General features: G+C 41.6%; 1 protein-coding gene and 1 non-coding gene across 9 annotated transcripts in view; both read left to right on the forward strand.

Annotated features, from left to right (window-relative positions):
- Window positions 1-16,840, forward strand: part of LOC145412514 (uncharacterized) — a 194,042-nt gene that overhangs the window by 155,106 nt on the left and 22,096 nt on the right. For 4 of the 8 annotated variants that reach the window (XM_080282401.1, XM_080282402.1, XM_080282405.1 and 1 more), the window contains exons 16-18: window positions 539-655; window positions 5,357-5,503; window positions 6,726-6,848. In XM_080282401.1, coding sequence (XP_080138527.1) covers window positions 539-655; window positions 5,357-5,503; window positions 6,726-6,848 — 387 coding nt within the window. The remainder of the gene's footprint in view (window positions 1-538; window positions 656-5,356; window positions 5,504-6,725; window positions 6,849-16,840) is intronic. The other 4 variants (XM_080282403.1, XM_080282407.1, XM_080282406.1 and 1 more) reach the window with 1 other exon arrangement.
- Window positions 14,633-14,751, forward strand: LOC145412694 (5S ribosomal RNA). Its single transcript, XR_013899605.1, has one exon. It is a non-coding gene; the product is annotated as a 5S ribosomal RNA (ribosomal RNA).

A 16,840-nucleotide genomic window follows, 5' to 3' on the forward strand; every position in this document is an offset into this window, starting at 1 on the left:
TAGTAATTTTTCCCATAAGGTCTTGTGTTGGTCCAAGACGTTTCTCGGCCAAGACAGGACCCTCAGGTGAAAACATTACCGTCTTGGATGCGAGGGTACTGTGTGTGTGTGTGTGTGTGTGTATATATATATATATATATATATATATATATATATATATATATATATACAGTATATATATATATATATATATATATATATATGTTTGTATAAATGTATGTGTACAGTGTAATGTAGCCTTGTGATTGTGGCAGGAATCACTGTAGCTAAAGATTAGAAACTAGAAACTATGTAACTTCTTAAATAAGTTGAATGGCCATTGGTACAATACTGGTATATATTTGAGTTGCTTATGCTTTTTGTAATATTGAGGACAATTCCTAAGGACTTGCTGGTGTAATGTGAGGATTTAAAGTTTTTTTTTTTTTATCTGCTGATTTATAGTTTGTGTGCCAACTTGAACTTTATGAACTATCCAAGTAGTGTTAATTTTGCCCCACTACTGTCTGACTACAACAGTGTTACTTTTTGTGTTCAGATGCAGGAGCAGCTGGAATCCTTTAGGGACAAGCTACAGAAAGAGGAGAAAGAGAAGATGTCCCTCCTGGAGGATCTTCAGAAGGCTCAAGAACAGTTGGCTCAAACAGCCACCCAGGTGAGCTAAGTAATTGGAAATGCGAAACTGGGAAGGCCAAGGGAAGGGTAGAGGTAGGTGGAAGTTGGGGGATTGTATGGTGGTGGGATGATTACTGCCTGTATCATACGAGTCATAAAAGTATCACATTACTTCCTGAATTTGTAGTAAATTTGAAAAATGAATCACACAGTGTAGCGAGGTTAAGGATTTCTTGTCAACAGTTAGCATAAATACTCTGACTCATTCTGTCAGAAGCATAAAAGTCAGTGAAAAAGGATGAAAATTAGATTGTTCCAGAGCACAGTGGTGTTCACCTAAGATACATGGGTCAGAGTATTGTGATACTTTTATTCAAGGGTTGAGTGTAATTTTGTGTTGTTTCCAGCAATAAAACTGACTGGTGTATTGGAGTTATTGAGTGTGGGTGTCAGTTGTGTAATTTTACTATTTCCAGCAATATAACTGACTGGTGTATTGGAGTTACTGTTTGCAGGTGTCACCTCCTATTAACATGTGCCTGATTGTTAATCCAGTATACATGTACTTATATATATATATATATATATATATATATGGCGGGGGACAGGGCGACTTGGAGGCGATTTGTTTGTGGCCACCCCAAACGGGACTGAGGCGTCTGGCAATAGATAGATAGATAGATATATATATATATATATATATATATATATATATATATATATATATGCAAAATAACCACAGGAGAAATGGAAGGAGCGACAGTGAGTACTTGCGTATATTACATCTTCAGACAGTGTCTGAAGATGTAATATACGCAAGTACTCACTGTCGCTCCTTCCAATTCTCCTGTGGTTATTTTGCATATATATATATATATATATATATATATATATATATATATGTTTATCTATATATATGTTTATCTATATTTGTTTTCTATTTGTTTATCTATCTGTCTATATATACAGTACAGTACATCCCCCTAGTACTTGCCTATATGGGCGGCAGAGGACGTAGCGTACTAGGAATTCGTGTACTCTGAATACATAAACTTATGGGAACAATTACATATGGGCGGCACCCCCCTTCATTGGCAACCCTTGAGATGCCTTTCAGACCTAAGTATTGTACTATACAGGGAAACTATCTAAGACATATTACCTAAGATAATGTAAACCAACAAGTTTATGGCTTTACTAGGTAAATCAATAAGGATATGGCATAACTAAACCAGCAAGAATATGGCTGCTCACCTTTACCAGTTATCGCTTCTTGGGGGGGGCAATGTCGCGTACTCGGGGTTACCCCGGATTTGGGCCACTCTTCACTGCTTGTCTTGCTTACAAGGAGTTCAATTCGCATACAATTAAAAAATACACTAAAAAGAAATTAAAAATAGGTCCTCGCGTACATGGGGGATCACATACTCGGAACTCACGTACTGTGGGGATGTACTGTATATACAGTATATATATACAGTGAGTCCTCGAAATACGAAAACTCGAAGTACGAATTTTCAATGGTACGAAATTGATTAATATAGGACGAATTCCACAGTATGAAAATGTCTGTCTCAATGATACGAATATCGATACTCGATACGAAAAGAAATTCAGAGATAGCCCGATTATCCAGACTGTATGATGTGAAGAAGTGCCTGAATAGTCTGAAATCACGATTAATGTGGCAGAAACAAAACACAAGTACTGTTAGATTGATTTATGTGCCAGTAAATGTACAATGAAAGACACAGCTATCTTCCCAGTTCAGTCTGAAGAAAATTTACACCAGGTGAAATCCAATGAAAACCCAGTTTCTACTAGTGCGTGTTTCAAATGGTACAATTTTTCCACACTATATTCGTCAGCCATGAGTGCAGGCTGTGAAGTGTATGCCCAGAGTCGGACACACACACACAAAAAAAAAAGACTTTGGGAAGATACTTGTGTCTTCCATTGTACACTTGAAGCAGCAGAAAGACCCTACCAATTCAATTCATAATCCTCCAGCTTGTTTCTGTAATTTTCTGACAACTTTCAGTTTTGCGGATTACTTTTTCTTCCTGAAAAATTTTCTCCCCGTTATTATCGTCCTCTTGGGACAATGTAGGATTGGATGATGGATGGATGGTTATTATCGTCACTTTCCCCTATGATCGTTTCCAGCGCAGTGGAAGAAACTCATCGTGCTCAAAGGTGGATATCTTTTCCCAGTTTCCCAACTGGAGATTAGGTTAGGTTAAAATTATCAGGTACAGATAAGATTGGTTTGGGTGCTTTATGATCCCATGTATGATAACATATGGCAATTTTTGTCACTGATGCCGCACTGCTGTGCCATGCCCCTGCCATGGGGCAACACCCCCGCTAATACCAATACACCAGTCTTGTATGAGACAGCCCTAGCATGTATTCAATATGGACGATGGGTGTTAGCGCCGAAGTGGTGACATGTGGAGGTGTAGGAGGACTACTGGGCCTTGGGATAGGCTACTGCCCCCGAGATATAGGCCCTGAAGCCTTTGCCCAGAGTCGGACACACATAAAAAAAAAAAAAAAAAAAAAAAAAAAAAAAAAGTGTCATCTGCAAACAACAGTACAGGGAGTTTACAAACACTGCCCTCTCTCATTCGAGCCACTCAAACATCCACTGCCCTACCTTGTATCTCTTTCATAACCCCATCCATGTACAGATTGAACAACCATGGAGACATGTATTATATGTCATCAGGGATGACACACAATGCAGAAGCAAGAGTGAGAGCAGTGAATTATTGTAGTACAGAACATTGTGTACAAAATTTAATTGAAAAGAAAGCATCCTACCCACAGATTACCAGGCACTAAGAAAACGTAGCTGCTTTTTAACATCTGTCTCTGTCCCATATGTCTACTCCTACAGAGTTTACATTTTGCTAAAAAATTTGGCTTTGCATTATGAACTGACAGATACAGTGATATTACAACGTACTGTGTAGATGGAAACTTGGGCTAGGATGAATATTTAGTGCTGATCTAGTGTCCTAAAAGTGCCAGTCAGTTCTAGTTATTCAGTGCATGCAAGTTTGAAATTCGTATTGTCAAGAGGTAGCTTTTGGTTTTTGATCTTGTAAGCCGCCAGGGGTGTGAACCAGTCATTTACCCTTTGATGGTCTGAACTGTTGATACTTATTTGTGTGTGGCTACCTATCAGAGGGTGTAATAAAGGACCAGATAGTATAATCTGTTTATCTGTCTATAGCCCGACGCCCTAATAAACCAAATAAAATTGACACCACACTTCTTCATAATTTTGTAGCCCTCGTATTTGGGTTGACAGTGGTGCAGTACAACATAAGTTTCAGTAGCAGGAAGCTTTACCAAATCAGCTACCTACTTTCCAGCATTTGTTGGAAGATAGTGGGAAAGTAACCTCTTTGTAATACTTGTAATAGTGTGGAAGTCTCATTTGGACTCTCTTCTTACTTTGGACTGGCCAAGAAGTATTGTGTTACTAGTTATCATACTTATGTTTGTCACGGATGTTTCATGTTATAATTTAGTAAAGTGATGCACTTGATCTCCTCACCCAGTATGAATGTAAAAATGTTTATGATTATGAAGCTATCAGTGGAAGGCAAGTCCTATGCATAGCATATTTCACTAGAATGAGATGTGGTCTTTTGATCTGGATTTCCTTTTTGCAGTGCAGAGTTATTGCTTGAGATGTTTTTACTCTTGTTCATCAAGCTATGTGCTCCCCGATGATGAATGTTATACTTTATCCTGGAGTGCCACAGTACTTCAGAATCTCATATCCCGACTCATCACTAACTCTTCCCCTTGTATGCTGTGTTATGCTGTTTTCCCATTTGTTCTTTCATTCTCATCTCATTCTCCCATCAGCTTTGTTTTTGTTCAGTTTTCATTGTCCATGGATTTCATATTAAAACTACCTTAATACATTGCCCAAAACCACACCTATCATGGCTATATTCGTTGTTTTTTGCAATTGTTCGTTTATCCACTTCTCACCAGAAAATCACACATGCATCCTAAGAAAACTCATAACTATTCCCACTTAAGACTTATAGTCCAAACATTGTTCATATCCCACTTTCATAAATCAGACTTCGCACGAACACATGGCCGTGCTCAGATCTGTACATTTTCATATTCTTATCTGTAATCAGTCCATTCAAAGCAGCTACCATTAATTTACTTTTTCACATTTCCAGTAACAAATTTCATCACTCAATGCACTAATGGGTCCAATTTTTACAAGCACAAAGTGAATAAGGCAAATTACTTTTTTCTTTGTTGGGAAGTAAATTGGTGATAGTGTTGCAAATCACGTTACTGTCTTTTAAAGATGTTTCGCTTAACGTTGGAGCCTTGGTTCAGTGCACACCTTGTTGTGTTGGAAAATGTCAGCACATGAATAGAATGTTTTTTGAAGTCAGCACTTCATTGATTCATATTGCCTACATCAGATGATGACATAAGCACATTTCATTATAAATTTATTTAATGGCTAAGAAATAAGTTGACATGTTCCAAGACCAGCCCATAGTCCAGTAAACCCTCCACATGCAATAGCAACAATACATTTATAGTAATATTTTCATTAACACTGTGTCAAAATTTCTTGTAGGATAATGGAACCAGACACTTCTCCCATAAGGTCAGAGTTTCCATTAGCACCAAATTTTGAATTAAGTTCACCCCTGTGCTAATGGAGGGTTTACTGAATTCTGTGCAGGGTGGTGATGGTAGTGATGAGGCCAGTATTCTCGAGCTGAAGGCTGACAACGACAAGCTGCGGGCGCTGGTCACAGTTGGACAGGATACCAGTCGACAGCAAGAAATCATCATCGAACAGTTGCGGAAGGACCTTGCAGCCACCAAGGTAGGTTATTGATTCTGCCTGTCAGTGTTGTGGTGAGCTGTCTTCATCACCTAGAGGTGTGAGAGGTTGGCACCACTCATCTCTCACTAGCTGTAAATAGTCATGTACAAACAGTTTGAATATGATTAGGAATGTGGTTTTTCCATTGAAAATCCTGTTGAACTGGTAGCTAGTGATTACAGGTACTGTTTAACGGAATTTTGAGACATGATGGCCGGGGTGATCCAATTTATGGGGACAAAAGGTAAGGTTGACAGTGTCACTGTTGCTGCAGTGATATCCTCTTTATGCAAAATGCTTCAACATGTTTTTTTCACTGCTAGTTGCTGATGATTGTCTATGCTGCATGTTGTTTCTGGGTGACACTTTCCATCTGTTTGTTCTCTCCTGTCTGTACAATTGGTACCAGAAGTTGATGGGTCAAAGAAACCGTGAAAAACTTGGGATGGTGAGTGAGTCGCTTTTTGGCATGAAACACAGGTTTCAGTTGATGCTGGTGGTGGACTGCATGAACAACACTACATACTTTGTATGATAGATTTATTAGAATTTCATACCAGTAATATTTGGAAACATTCACAACTCACATCTTTGGTTCACGAGCCCTTTGTAAGTTGTGTGAGGTAGTAAGGTGTGATTTCATTTGTACTTTAAATCTCATTTTCAGGCAGCACTTATTGCTTGTTTTGTGTACAGTACTGACCTCTTTAATAGGTAGGCTAAGAAGTACATCTATGACATCAGTAGATGAATTTGAATCGGTAGAATTAAAGTAATTTGTTACTAACACAGTAATGTAGTTTTACTCTTAACACCATTTAGTGAAGGGTTAGCTTTATAGAATTCAAGGAGTGTAGATAAAGTTCATGAGTTTCTCCGTGGTGTTATGCTTTCTAATGGTGTGAGGGTGCTTGCTAAACTGCTGTAGGGCGTAGAGATCCTGTTGTATGAGAGACTTTGTCATAGCTTTGATTGTAGAGAGAGCCTACAGTTCACCAAAGATTGTTTTTATAGAATATGAATTTGAAGTGAACTTGATCAATGATAGAAACTACTTGATGTACCCTGTTACAGTTTGCAGTATAATACAGACTTTTGTAAATTAGATGGCTACTGATCAAAATTTACAGTTGTCCAGTCTCTTGCACATCAAGGTCTCTAGGTGGGCGGGGTCTTGTGGTGGGTCTGGTGCACTAACACAAGACGGTGTGTGGTGTTGCAGGCAGCCCTGGCCGCTACTCGCGTGAGTAAAATGGGCTACATGGTTGGTTGGGTGGGACGCAACAGCCAGAACACTACTACCACCACCACCAGCAACACTACCGGCCCGCTGGAACAGCAGCAGGTGGTCACAGTTCAACTGATGGTTCGGGTTTTGATCCTTTGGTCATCTCGCAGACTTCTTTAGATTGTTCTTATCGTAGACTTCCGTAGTTTTTTGAGTCCAGTATACTTATTTAGATTGTTTTGGGGTCTCCATATGGGATGTCAAGTTAAAAGAAATATTGATTTGGCACTGGTGGTTAAATTGCTGCAGTGAGGGTTTCCTTTCATTTGGCAACTGTATTGCATATGGTGGTACATACATACATATATACATACAGGGAAGATTCTCTTCATTCTTATTGATTATTTTTCCAGACACCAGTTTTTACCTAGTTTGATATTTCCACTTCGGAAGGTTGCTTCCTGTGTTGTAGATGTAGTATAAGTTTGATCCTCTTCCAGTAGCTTTAATTGCTGGTTTTTGTTACCCATTACTGAGTGTATACTATATTGTGTTCACTTTAACTTGGCCAAAAATTGCCATCTTACCATTTTGAATTCTGAGCTGTAACAAGAGGTAAGCACTAGAATATGGTGCTAGTCATGAAGTTCCACGGAAAGGATGTTGGGCTGTAGCACGTATCTTTTCTGCCACCGAACTACATGAAATAAATTGGAAGAGAAGGAAAACCTGGGCCAAATTAAAGTGAATGAGTTATAGTAACCTTTGTCATGAAAGTTAGCATGATTTTATTTGTGAAAATATTTGACCCCGTCAGACTGAGCTTTTTGTTTAGACATAAGGTCAAGTACAGTACTTAAGCAACTTGAATGATTTAAGAACAAGTAAATTAAGTACAAATAGCCCCCCCTCCCCTCTTCTTCTTCTTTTTTTTTTTTTTTTTTTTTTTCCGAGAATGAGAAATTAAGTTTATAAGAAAGACCTATAGGATTCAGTAAATGTTATGCATGCTACAGCAATAGATTGATAGATGTTACGGCTTCCCAAGGATGCCATGATAAGGGAAACGTTGAAAAAATCCTGGGTTCTATTTCATGTTTGGTATTTTTCATCCAGCTTGTTAGAGCACATGCTGTCTTTTCATGATTTATCCTCTATTGGTCTGCTTGGGATTCTGCATCTGTAAGATTAGCTTCTCACATTGCACATTTGGTGTTTGCAATAAGGGATAGGTAAGGTAAGTGGAGAAAGATAATATGGTCCATTTCAAGTTTAGTACTGAAGTGGCTCAATGTACTTTAAATTTGAGGCGAAACATGAGAATATCGTAGAAAGTAATAACAGATCAGCACAGTGACACTAAATTATGAACTAAGTGTTGAATTTCCAGGATAACAAATAATTGATAGGTATCTGTTACTGATTCTTGTGTGTTGAATTTTTAGAGATGAATTTGTATAAAAAATGCCACGTGGTGGCAGATAGAGTTGTAATAGCAATATTTTCATGATAGTAATAACTCTTAATTTATGAAAATTATGTATATGAGTTGGAAGGTTTTGGTGACATGGCAGTCCATGGTGGATGGATATGGTAGTTTCTTTTCTGAAAACGTAATGTATGGAAGTTGATGAAGCTAAGAAATTGACTGGGGATTGAGTGGGTTGGATGAAATGTATTTGGAGAAGCACATACTGGCTTGGCATCTCTCTCTCTCTCTCTCTCTCTCTCTCCAGTTGATGAGTCTCTAAGAAGTACTGTGCAACTCATGAAGAAGAAAAAAATGTGCAGATGGTTTTACCTATGAGGTGGATTCAGGATGCTGGGGGCTTGAAAGATGTGTGAATGTTTGTCAGACCAATATCGTTGGACTTGTTGCTGGTTCTCCTTCTGTACTTAACCCTCCTTGTTCCATACTTGAGAAATAAGGTCTGGATGATAAATAGGTGTTGTTTAATGTTTTTACATTACTGACATTTGTGGATGATAGATGGTGGTGATCACCATCCAGTCATTTGATATATTGCTGCCTACTTCTTCCTCACCTGTATCATTCTGTCTCTGAGTCTGCCTTCTCTTATCACTTCTCCCTTTCTTTCCTGTCTCTTTTTGTTACTCCTCTTTCCACTTCAAGAAGCTTTACACTGAGTGGCAAGCCTAATGGTTTCCTGTAACCCAGGAAGCCAGTTTTACAATGCCGGGTGGTAACCAGATAACAGAGTCAAATGGAACCTTCTATTGTATCCATGCTAACTGAGTGGAGAGATCCAAATGTGACATCCATCCAGCAACCAAACCTCCACACTTTTCTTTGTGCCTCACACATGCTTCGCAACGAGGCACAATAAGTCACAAGGGAACATTGGTTCATTGCAAGGGACAGCCCTGCAGGGGCCGTTGCTTGCTTGTGGTTGATGGGTCTGCTCAGTGAGATATACTAGGGTTGTTCAGCTACTGAGTTTTGTGTTGCCAGATTTGTAATTGAATCTGGTAATTGTCTTTTGTTATATTGGTTCCAGACTATTTTTGTTCAGCTTAGGAGGGATACTTTTCAAACATGATTTACGTAACTTTTCACAAGAGATCTTTCCCAGTTTGAATAAAGTCGTTTGGATATTGCAGGACTATGCCTTAAAAGTACTCACCAGTTTGAAGGATTTAAAGGTATACAGTGGACTAAATGACTATTGCCCATACAGTGTTCTGTCAAGGATTAGTACTGAGGTATAAAGTTGCTGTAGTGGATGCTTGTTTTATTTGAAAATTTTTTAGTGAGTTATAAGTGTATGATATCTTCATTGTTGTTCTGTATGTTTGCCATATGAGGATGGGACTAAGAGATCAGCTAACAGAACTGAAGCTGGTGAAGGATGGAGTTTCCAATGCTTGAAGATATGTGCTGTTAGTATAAATTTTTTATGGTGTCTACAAATTATGAGTTTTGTAGGTGGATGTTTGAGTTTTTCTGTACAATGTTGGACTCACAGGTGTGTGTTACCACTGTGGTTCAGTATGTGTGTGTACAGGACATTTGGATGGGGGCATGAGAGAGTGATCAAAACTAGTGTTGTTGAGAGATGGGGATGGGGATAACTGATGTTGGTTGGAGCATCTCTTATCTGGTTCATGAGAGTTGTACTGCTTACTTATAGTATACAAGATCTTTTCAGGTTTAGGCTTTCGTGACTGTCTGTGAATGGCATGAAATTAAGACTTTACAGTATAGAGAGTAAGTTACAAAATATCATCTTTTTATGTACATGTAGAATTGTTAGAATTGTTACAGCGAATTTCCTGAAACTGGCAAACGAACTTCATAGTCAGTGCTGAAACTTTAATACACAGTTTTAATTTAATATACTTATGATGATAGCAAAAAACCATGCCAGAAAGAATACTAACAATGAGAGTTGCCTCAGTGAATTTTAGTGTGATGTACTGGTGCAAAAAGGCAAGACTAGAATTTGTGGACAAGTTGAAGTAGCCTCATGCATAAATAGAAAGGACTAAATAATGTGTGAAGGAAGTGAAAAGTAGAAGACTTAAAGAAGAAAGATGACTGGTGATATAATTGTTTAAAATGAGGCTGAAGACTTGTATGAAAGCTACAAAATATGAAAGCTACAAAATATTGCATGATGGTTTGTTAGTGTCCACAGAAGCGTATGGGTGTGAGGTATTGGCACTGTATGGCAAGTCTTGAGTTAGAGCATTGATAATTGAACAGTAAAGGAATGTGCTTGGGTTGTATTATACAAGTAGTTTATAAATATGAAGAAGTGTGTGCTCAGAATGCTTTGTCATAGATGGAATGAATATAAGTAAGATAATAAAAAGGGTATGTGTGGGTGAGTTTGATGGTGGGAAGTGGTGTAATAAGCCAAGAAGATATCGTAAATGAGTTGAAAAAAATAAGGTATGGACACAGAAAGTAAAGGAATTGCCCAATGAAAGAACAGGATGGATGAGATATAATTATATGGAGAAGCCTGTAGCAGTGGTTCGGCATCCTTTAAGTTTTGCAGCATATGGAATTACAGTAGTCCCTCCACTTTCCGATGTAATAGAGCCAAAAGCATGTCCGGAAAGTGGTCCCATCTGGATAGTGGGCTCAGAAAAACACTTATACAACTCCCTCTGGACATGCATAGCACCTATTAAAGACCCAAATCACACCAATAAGGGACATAAAAGACTGAAATAATTGCAAAAGAACCAGAGAATGAGGTTTTAGAGGTGAGTTTATACAGTACAGTACTAAACATTCTGGGTACTTAAAACAAGTCACTGGCTCCCGGACTGATACTTATGGACCCTAACCTAGCCTAACTCAGAAAAACACCTCCCTACTGCACATGCATAGCACCTAAGACCCTATTCACACCAATAAGAGACATAAAAGAGTGAAATGAGGTTTTAGCGGTAAATGTGGAAAATGCAGTACAATATGAAACATTCTGGGTACTTAAAACAAGTCCCTGACCATCTCGGTGAATAACCTGCCTCCTCTCAGACTCTGATAGTAAAAAGGAGTACCAGAAGCACCTGCAGTACACTGTACATGAAGTCTTTCACTGAACTTAGTCATTTGCACTCAGAATTCCGTTCTCTTAACACTGCACACACTGGTCTTAGTTGCGCTCCATTGCACCTTAATGAAATAAGTGTTGCACTCTGCACTTAAGTCTTTGCACTCATAAATCCTTTTTCTTAACATTACACACTCTAGTCCAATTTGCGCTCCATTGAACGTCAATAAAATCAGTGTTGCACTTAGCACTTTAGTCTTTGCACTCACAATTCTAATTTTTTAACACTACGCACTGTTTTCTTCACTGCACAACACTGTAAATTCCCGTGTGGTCTAGTGGAGAGTTCTTGTCGTTTAATCACTGTCAGAGTCTGAGAGTAGCTGAAGCAGGTGGCCTAGGGGTGCATTGCTGGGTTGTGGTGATGGACTACCCACTGCAGACGACTCTGAAGACAGGTGCAAACTCACGTCCAGTGGTGACTCCACCGTGCCTGATGTGCTGGGTTGTGGCTCGGAGGATGAGGGCCTGTCTTGGGGAGGCAGTTGTGTGGAGCCAGGGCTGGGCACAGCAGGGGTCATGGGTCTGAGAAAGCTGTCAATGGTTGATTGACACAAGGAATGACGATTTTGGCAATTAATGATGTGCTGCCTGAAAGCGCACACTTCCTTCACAAGTCCCAAGGGCCCCATCTCCCTGTTGCAGTCCTGGCGTTCCAGGTAGTCGAGAACAAACTCTACGTGTTCCCGGAGTGCGCTCAGCTTGGGGATGGCTGGAGTAGCGTTACACTGAGAGGAGTCTGCATCATCGTCGCCGTCCTCGTCGGAATCTTCAAGCTGGGTACTGACACCTGCAACTGAAGATGCGATTTCGATATCAGACATGGTCTGATACCCAGGATAGCCCTCGTCGTCATCCAACCTCTCACGCACTTCGTCCACATCAACATTGTCGCCATCCGCACGTAGACGTGCATGGTAGTCATCCACGTTAAAGCCTAGGAAATTGTGCTCCACATCTGTTCCGAGAAGCAGACGAGACCAACCATTTCTAGAGTCTTGACTGGGACTTTCTTCCTTGCACTGGCCTAGTTGTAGATTGCAGACTTGATGTTGTAGCAGCGAAGGTTTTCCAAAGTCCGCTGGCCTCGCGTGTCCCGTCCCTCCCTGCGCTCGTCCTTGTCCCTGGGAACAACCATCACCTCGTCCAGGAACTTCCATCGGTACCCTCTTCATTGCCACGATCACTTCTTGGTCCATTGGTTGGATGAGAGCAGTCGTATTAGGTAGCAGAAACATGCACCTAATGTGCCCATTCTCAGCCACCAACTCCTTGTCGCACGGGTGAACAGGTGCATTGTCGAGGAGAAGGAGGGCCTTTACCTGGTTGCGCGGGATTCCCAGTGTCTCCATCTGGTAATGGATGACCTCCTTGATGAAGTGGCAGTGGAGCCAGTCTTTGAAAATGTGGGCAGTGAACCATGCCTTCAAAGAATGGTACCAAACGACAGGAAGGACATCCATCACCCCACGAAGACACCATGGCTGCTTTGCATGGCCAACAATAATGGGCTTAAGCCGGTGCATGCTGTTAGCATTGGCACAACACAAAGCAGATATCCGTTGCTTGGAGAGCTTGCGGCCAGGTACATGCTTCTCCGCCTCCTCGGCTAGAGTGTTTGTTGGCAGCAAACGATGGAATAGACCAGTTTTGTCAGTGTTGTAGACTTGACCAAGAGTGGAGCCCTCCCTGTCGATCAAGCCCTTCACCTTGTGCCGAAACTCCTCTACTCCATCCTCGTTGGTGTCCAAAGCTTCACCATGTTGTAACTTGAATGGAAAGAGCCAACCCTCGGATGCCTTGAAGTCTGGGGCGTCGTGAAGCCTTGCGAACTTCTCAGCAGCAGCCTTCAGCTCCGTGCCACGCACCAGCACACCAACAGCACGTTGCTGTCGATACCAAATCAACGTGGAGTGGTCAAGTTTAGCATACCGGGGAGTAAACATCATCTTCCTCTCCACGATGCGTTTGTTCTTCGACGAGAAGTCAACCGTGTACTGCATGAGTTTTTCGCGGGATCTCGATATCTAAGTAGAGCGGGCCAGGTTGAACTCACGGAGGATGTGTGAGGTTGACCATCCCGCATCCACCTTGTCCAGTATCTCCCTCTTCTTCTCCAGAGTCAGAACCATTCTCTTCCTCTTCTCAGGCGACGGGGCCATCATCACACACTAACAAGAGGCAGGAGAGCAGCAGCAAAGCCTACAGCAGGTAGGGCACCACCACAAAAGCGAGAACGTGGGCGGCCATGATGACGAGCGTGCACTCACAACAAGAGACGGGCGGTAAGTGGGGAGGATGCAGGGGTGCTCTAGCGGACGGCAGTGGAACTACACACCAAAACACAGCTGGTCCGCGCTGCTCTTTCAGAGTTCAAATTACGGGGGGGTGTCGGATTTTTTTTTTTTTTTTTTTTTTTTTTTTTTTTTTTTTTTTTTTTTTTTTGCGATTTTTTGGGCTGTTTTGGGAATATTGGATCCCGGGACCAAAATATCCGGTAAGTGGGGATGTCCAGAAAGTGGGCGTCTGGATAGTACGGGGATTACTGTATTGCCCCACTGGCTTATATAAGGTGCATATGCAAGAAAAATTAAATTTCAAGATGTTTTGCTTGTGAGGTGGAGCCAGAATTTTCCAGGCTTGAAAGATTGATGGACCCATTTCACAGGTTATGAAATTTTACCGTTCTACTTGTTTCACCTTTCTTTGTTCTGACTCCTACCTCGTCTCATATTGCGGGTAGAAATTAGGGTAGGGATTATGATTTTTCAACCATTAATAGAAGCAGGAAGTTCTCCAGTGAAGTTCACAGTTGTACACTATTAGCAAAGTCCTTGATGGAAGATTAGCTGTGTAGGTGCAGGAGCTTTTCTAGGAGCTGCTTCTTTAGGCAGTTACACTTAATGATTTTCACATGCAAGGGGATTCACTCTATTGAAGCCTATATGGTGAATCACATTAGTGAAATCCCCCATGGATCCATATGTCAAATACTTCTGTACAGTACCTGTTTATTCTTGATATCAATGGAGGAATTACAGTAGACCCCCTCCATAGCAGACTAATTGGGGGAAAGACAGATCAGTTAAAGCTGATACTCCATTATACCCAAGGGTACCCCCCTGTCTTCTGAGGTGGGATTTCAAGCATGTGTTTGAAAATAAATTAGTACAGTAGTATATTGTAGTACCAGAAGTGAAAACTATACCCATTTTACACTAACCTGGCCCACTTTTGCACCTTATTTCACATCCTTGTCAGCACTTTTTCATTACTAGTAGAGTATTAATATAATTTATTACAACTCACCCTGCCAATGGCTATACCACGTTGAGTACACCGCTTCCCGTTCGATCAGCGAAGTTAAGCAACGTTGGGTCTGGTTAGTACTTGGATGGGTGACCGCCTGGGAACACCAGATGCTGTTGGCATCCCTACGTCAAGTGGGGTTGGTGGAGGATTAGTGCCCCTCCCTGTAAAACAATTAACTCTAAGCCCTTGGCCACCCCGTCTGGGATACATGGCGTCTGGCAATGATGATGATGACAACTCACCCTGCCATAAGGTGGGAAACGAGGTCCGGATGATGATGATGATGATATTACAACTCAAGAGTCATGATGAGGAGAGGGCAGTTTCAGGCCAGGTTGGAGTAAACAGGGTAGAAAACACATGTACACTGGACCTGTATAGATGGGTATGCACTGCTTACACTGCCGCTCCACTTGTAGGCTGTGCACTGAGCTGTCATTCATCATCGCTGTCAGCAAAGATGGTTTCTGGTGACCCTGGTGTCATATCAGGTATAGGTGCTGGGAATTTGGTTTCTGGAAGCTGTAGTGATGGATTCTGAGGCTATGTGGAGGCTGGCCGAGGATGTTGATGCTTCAGACAGTGGTCTCTGACTCTATACAGAGCCTCTTGGCTGCAGGAGAAGACACAGGCTTAAACACTGGGTGATCATAAGCTGAATGTGCCTTTGCTGCTGCCGCTACTGAAGTAACTCCAGCCTGATAAGCCACACGACGTCGTAATATTGAGCCAGAGATCCTTCAACTTTGTTTGTGATGGTCAGGATTGTGTCCGCAGCATCAGTGCCTGCAGCTAGAGATACTCCAAGTTCCTTATCTTCATCTTCCTCCTTTGTTGGTGTCTTTTCTTGCTGTAGTTCTGCCATAGTGTCCTCCATCTGGTGTTGGTACCCAGGAACATCAGAATCCACATCCAACCACTCTTGCAGCCCCTCCTTGGCATGGTTCCCTTGCCTTGGAGTTGCCAACATTTCTTTCATTCTCAATGGCTCAGACACCTCAAACTCATGCTGTGGTGGTGGAGTCTTGGGGGTTCTGAGGTGTTTGCACAACTCTTTCTTCTGCATGACAAGTGACACTTTATTCCATGCCTCTGTGCAGTTGTAGATTGCATCCTCTGTGGTGTATTTCTTGAGATTGTGCAGGGTTTTCTTGCCTGTGGTTTCCTTATATTCATCCTGGTCCATCCCATCCTCTATCATGTGGCACTTGCATGTAGAGGTTTCTGTAGTACCTCATGGCATTGTCTGACTCCCAGGTCCATGGGCTGGATTAGGGCAGTGGTGTTGGCTGGCGGGAGCAAGGCGTTGATTCATCCATCCTTTCTGCAGAGTTTGGTGGAGAAAAGATGGGCTGGGGTGTTGTCCAATAGCAGCCTTGTATTCATTTAGCCATGACTGATGCCATACCTCTTTTGGTGCATTGTCACGGAAGGGTTTAAGCTATGGTGGAACCAGTCATTAATGATACCATGGGTAAAATAGTCCATCTTGTTTCCATACTACTTCACAGGAAGCTTGGTCATGACATCCTTGAGTGACCTGGATCACTTGCTCTTAACCTACTATGACTGGATGTAGTCAATGAGAGCCATCAGCATTGGCACAGGCCGGAATGAATAGATGCTCCTTTGTTGGTTTATGCACTGGAGTTCTGCTAGTATCTTTGGAAACCTGGGTGTTTTGAGGAAAAGCCCTCCAGAAGAGCCCAGTCTTATCTTCATTGTAGATTTGAAACTCCTGCAGGCCCTCCTCCTCAGTCAGCTTCATAAGCTGCTGGACGGACTGCTCCACAGCATCAACATCGGCACTGATCATCTCTCCAGTTATGGCCTTGTTAACAGTATCATGGCATCACCTGAACCTCAACAGCCAGCCATCACTACACTTGAAATCCTCAGTTCCTGGGTATGTATCAAGTCTTTGTGTTGCATGTTGGATGTCCAGACCACGCACAGGGACACCTTCTGCTCTTCCCTACATGTACTGCTTGTACGTAGCCTCATCCAGCTTCTCATTAGGCAGCTTCCTGGTCCTGAACACATCCTTCCTCTTCTTCCTACTTTCCATTTTCTTCATTGCCTCCTTTGTTTTATCCTTAGCATTCAGGTTGTCCTGAAGGGTCGACCTGTTAAGGCCATTCATGTTCATGAAGTCAGCCCTGCTTGTGCCTTTCTCCTGGGCCTCGTTCACCTCCATCTTCACTTTTT

Source organism: Coenobita brevimanus, chromosome 93, assembly GCF_032717465.1.
Source record: "Coenobita brevimanus isolate Jiangsu-jjx chromosome 93, ASM3271746v2, whole genome shotgun sequence".
Lineage (NCBI taxonomy): Eukaryota > Metazoa > Arthropoda > Malacostraca > Decapoda > Coenobitidae > Coenobita > Coenobita brevimanus.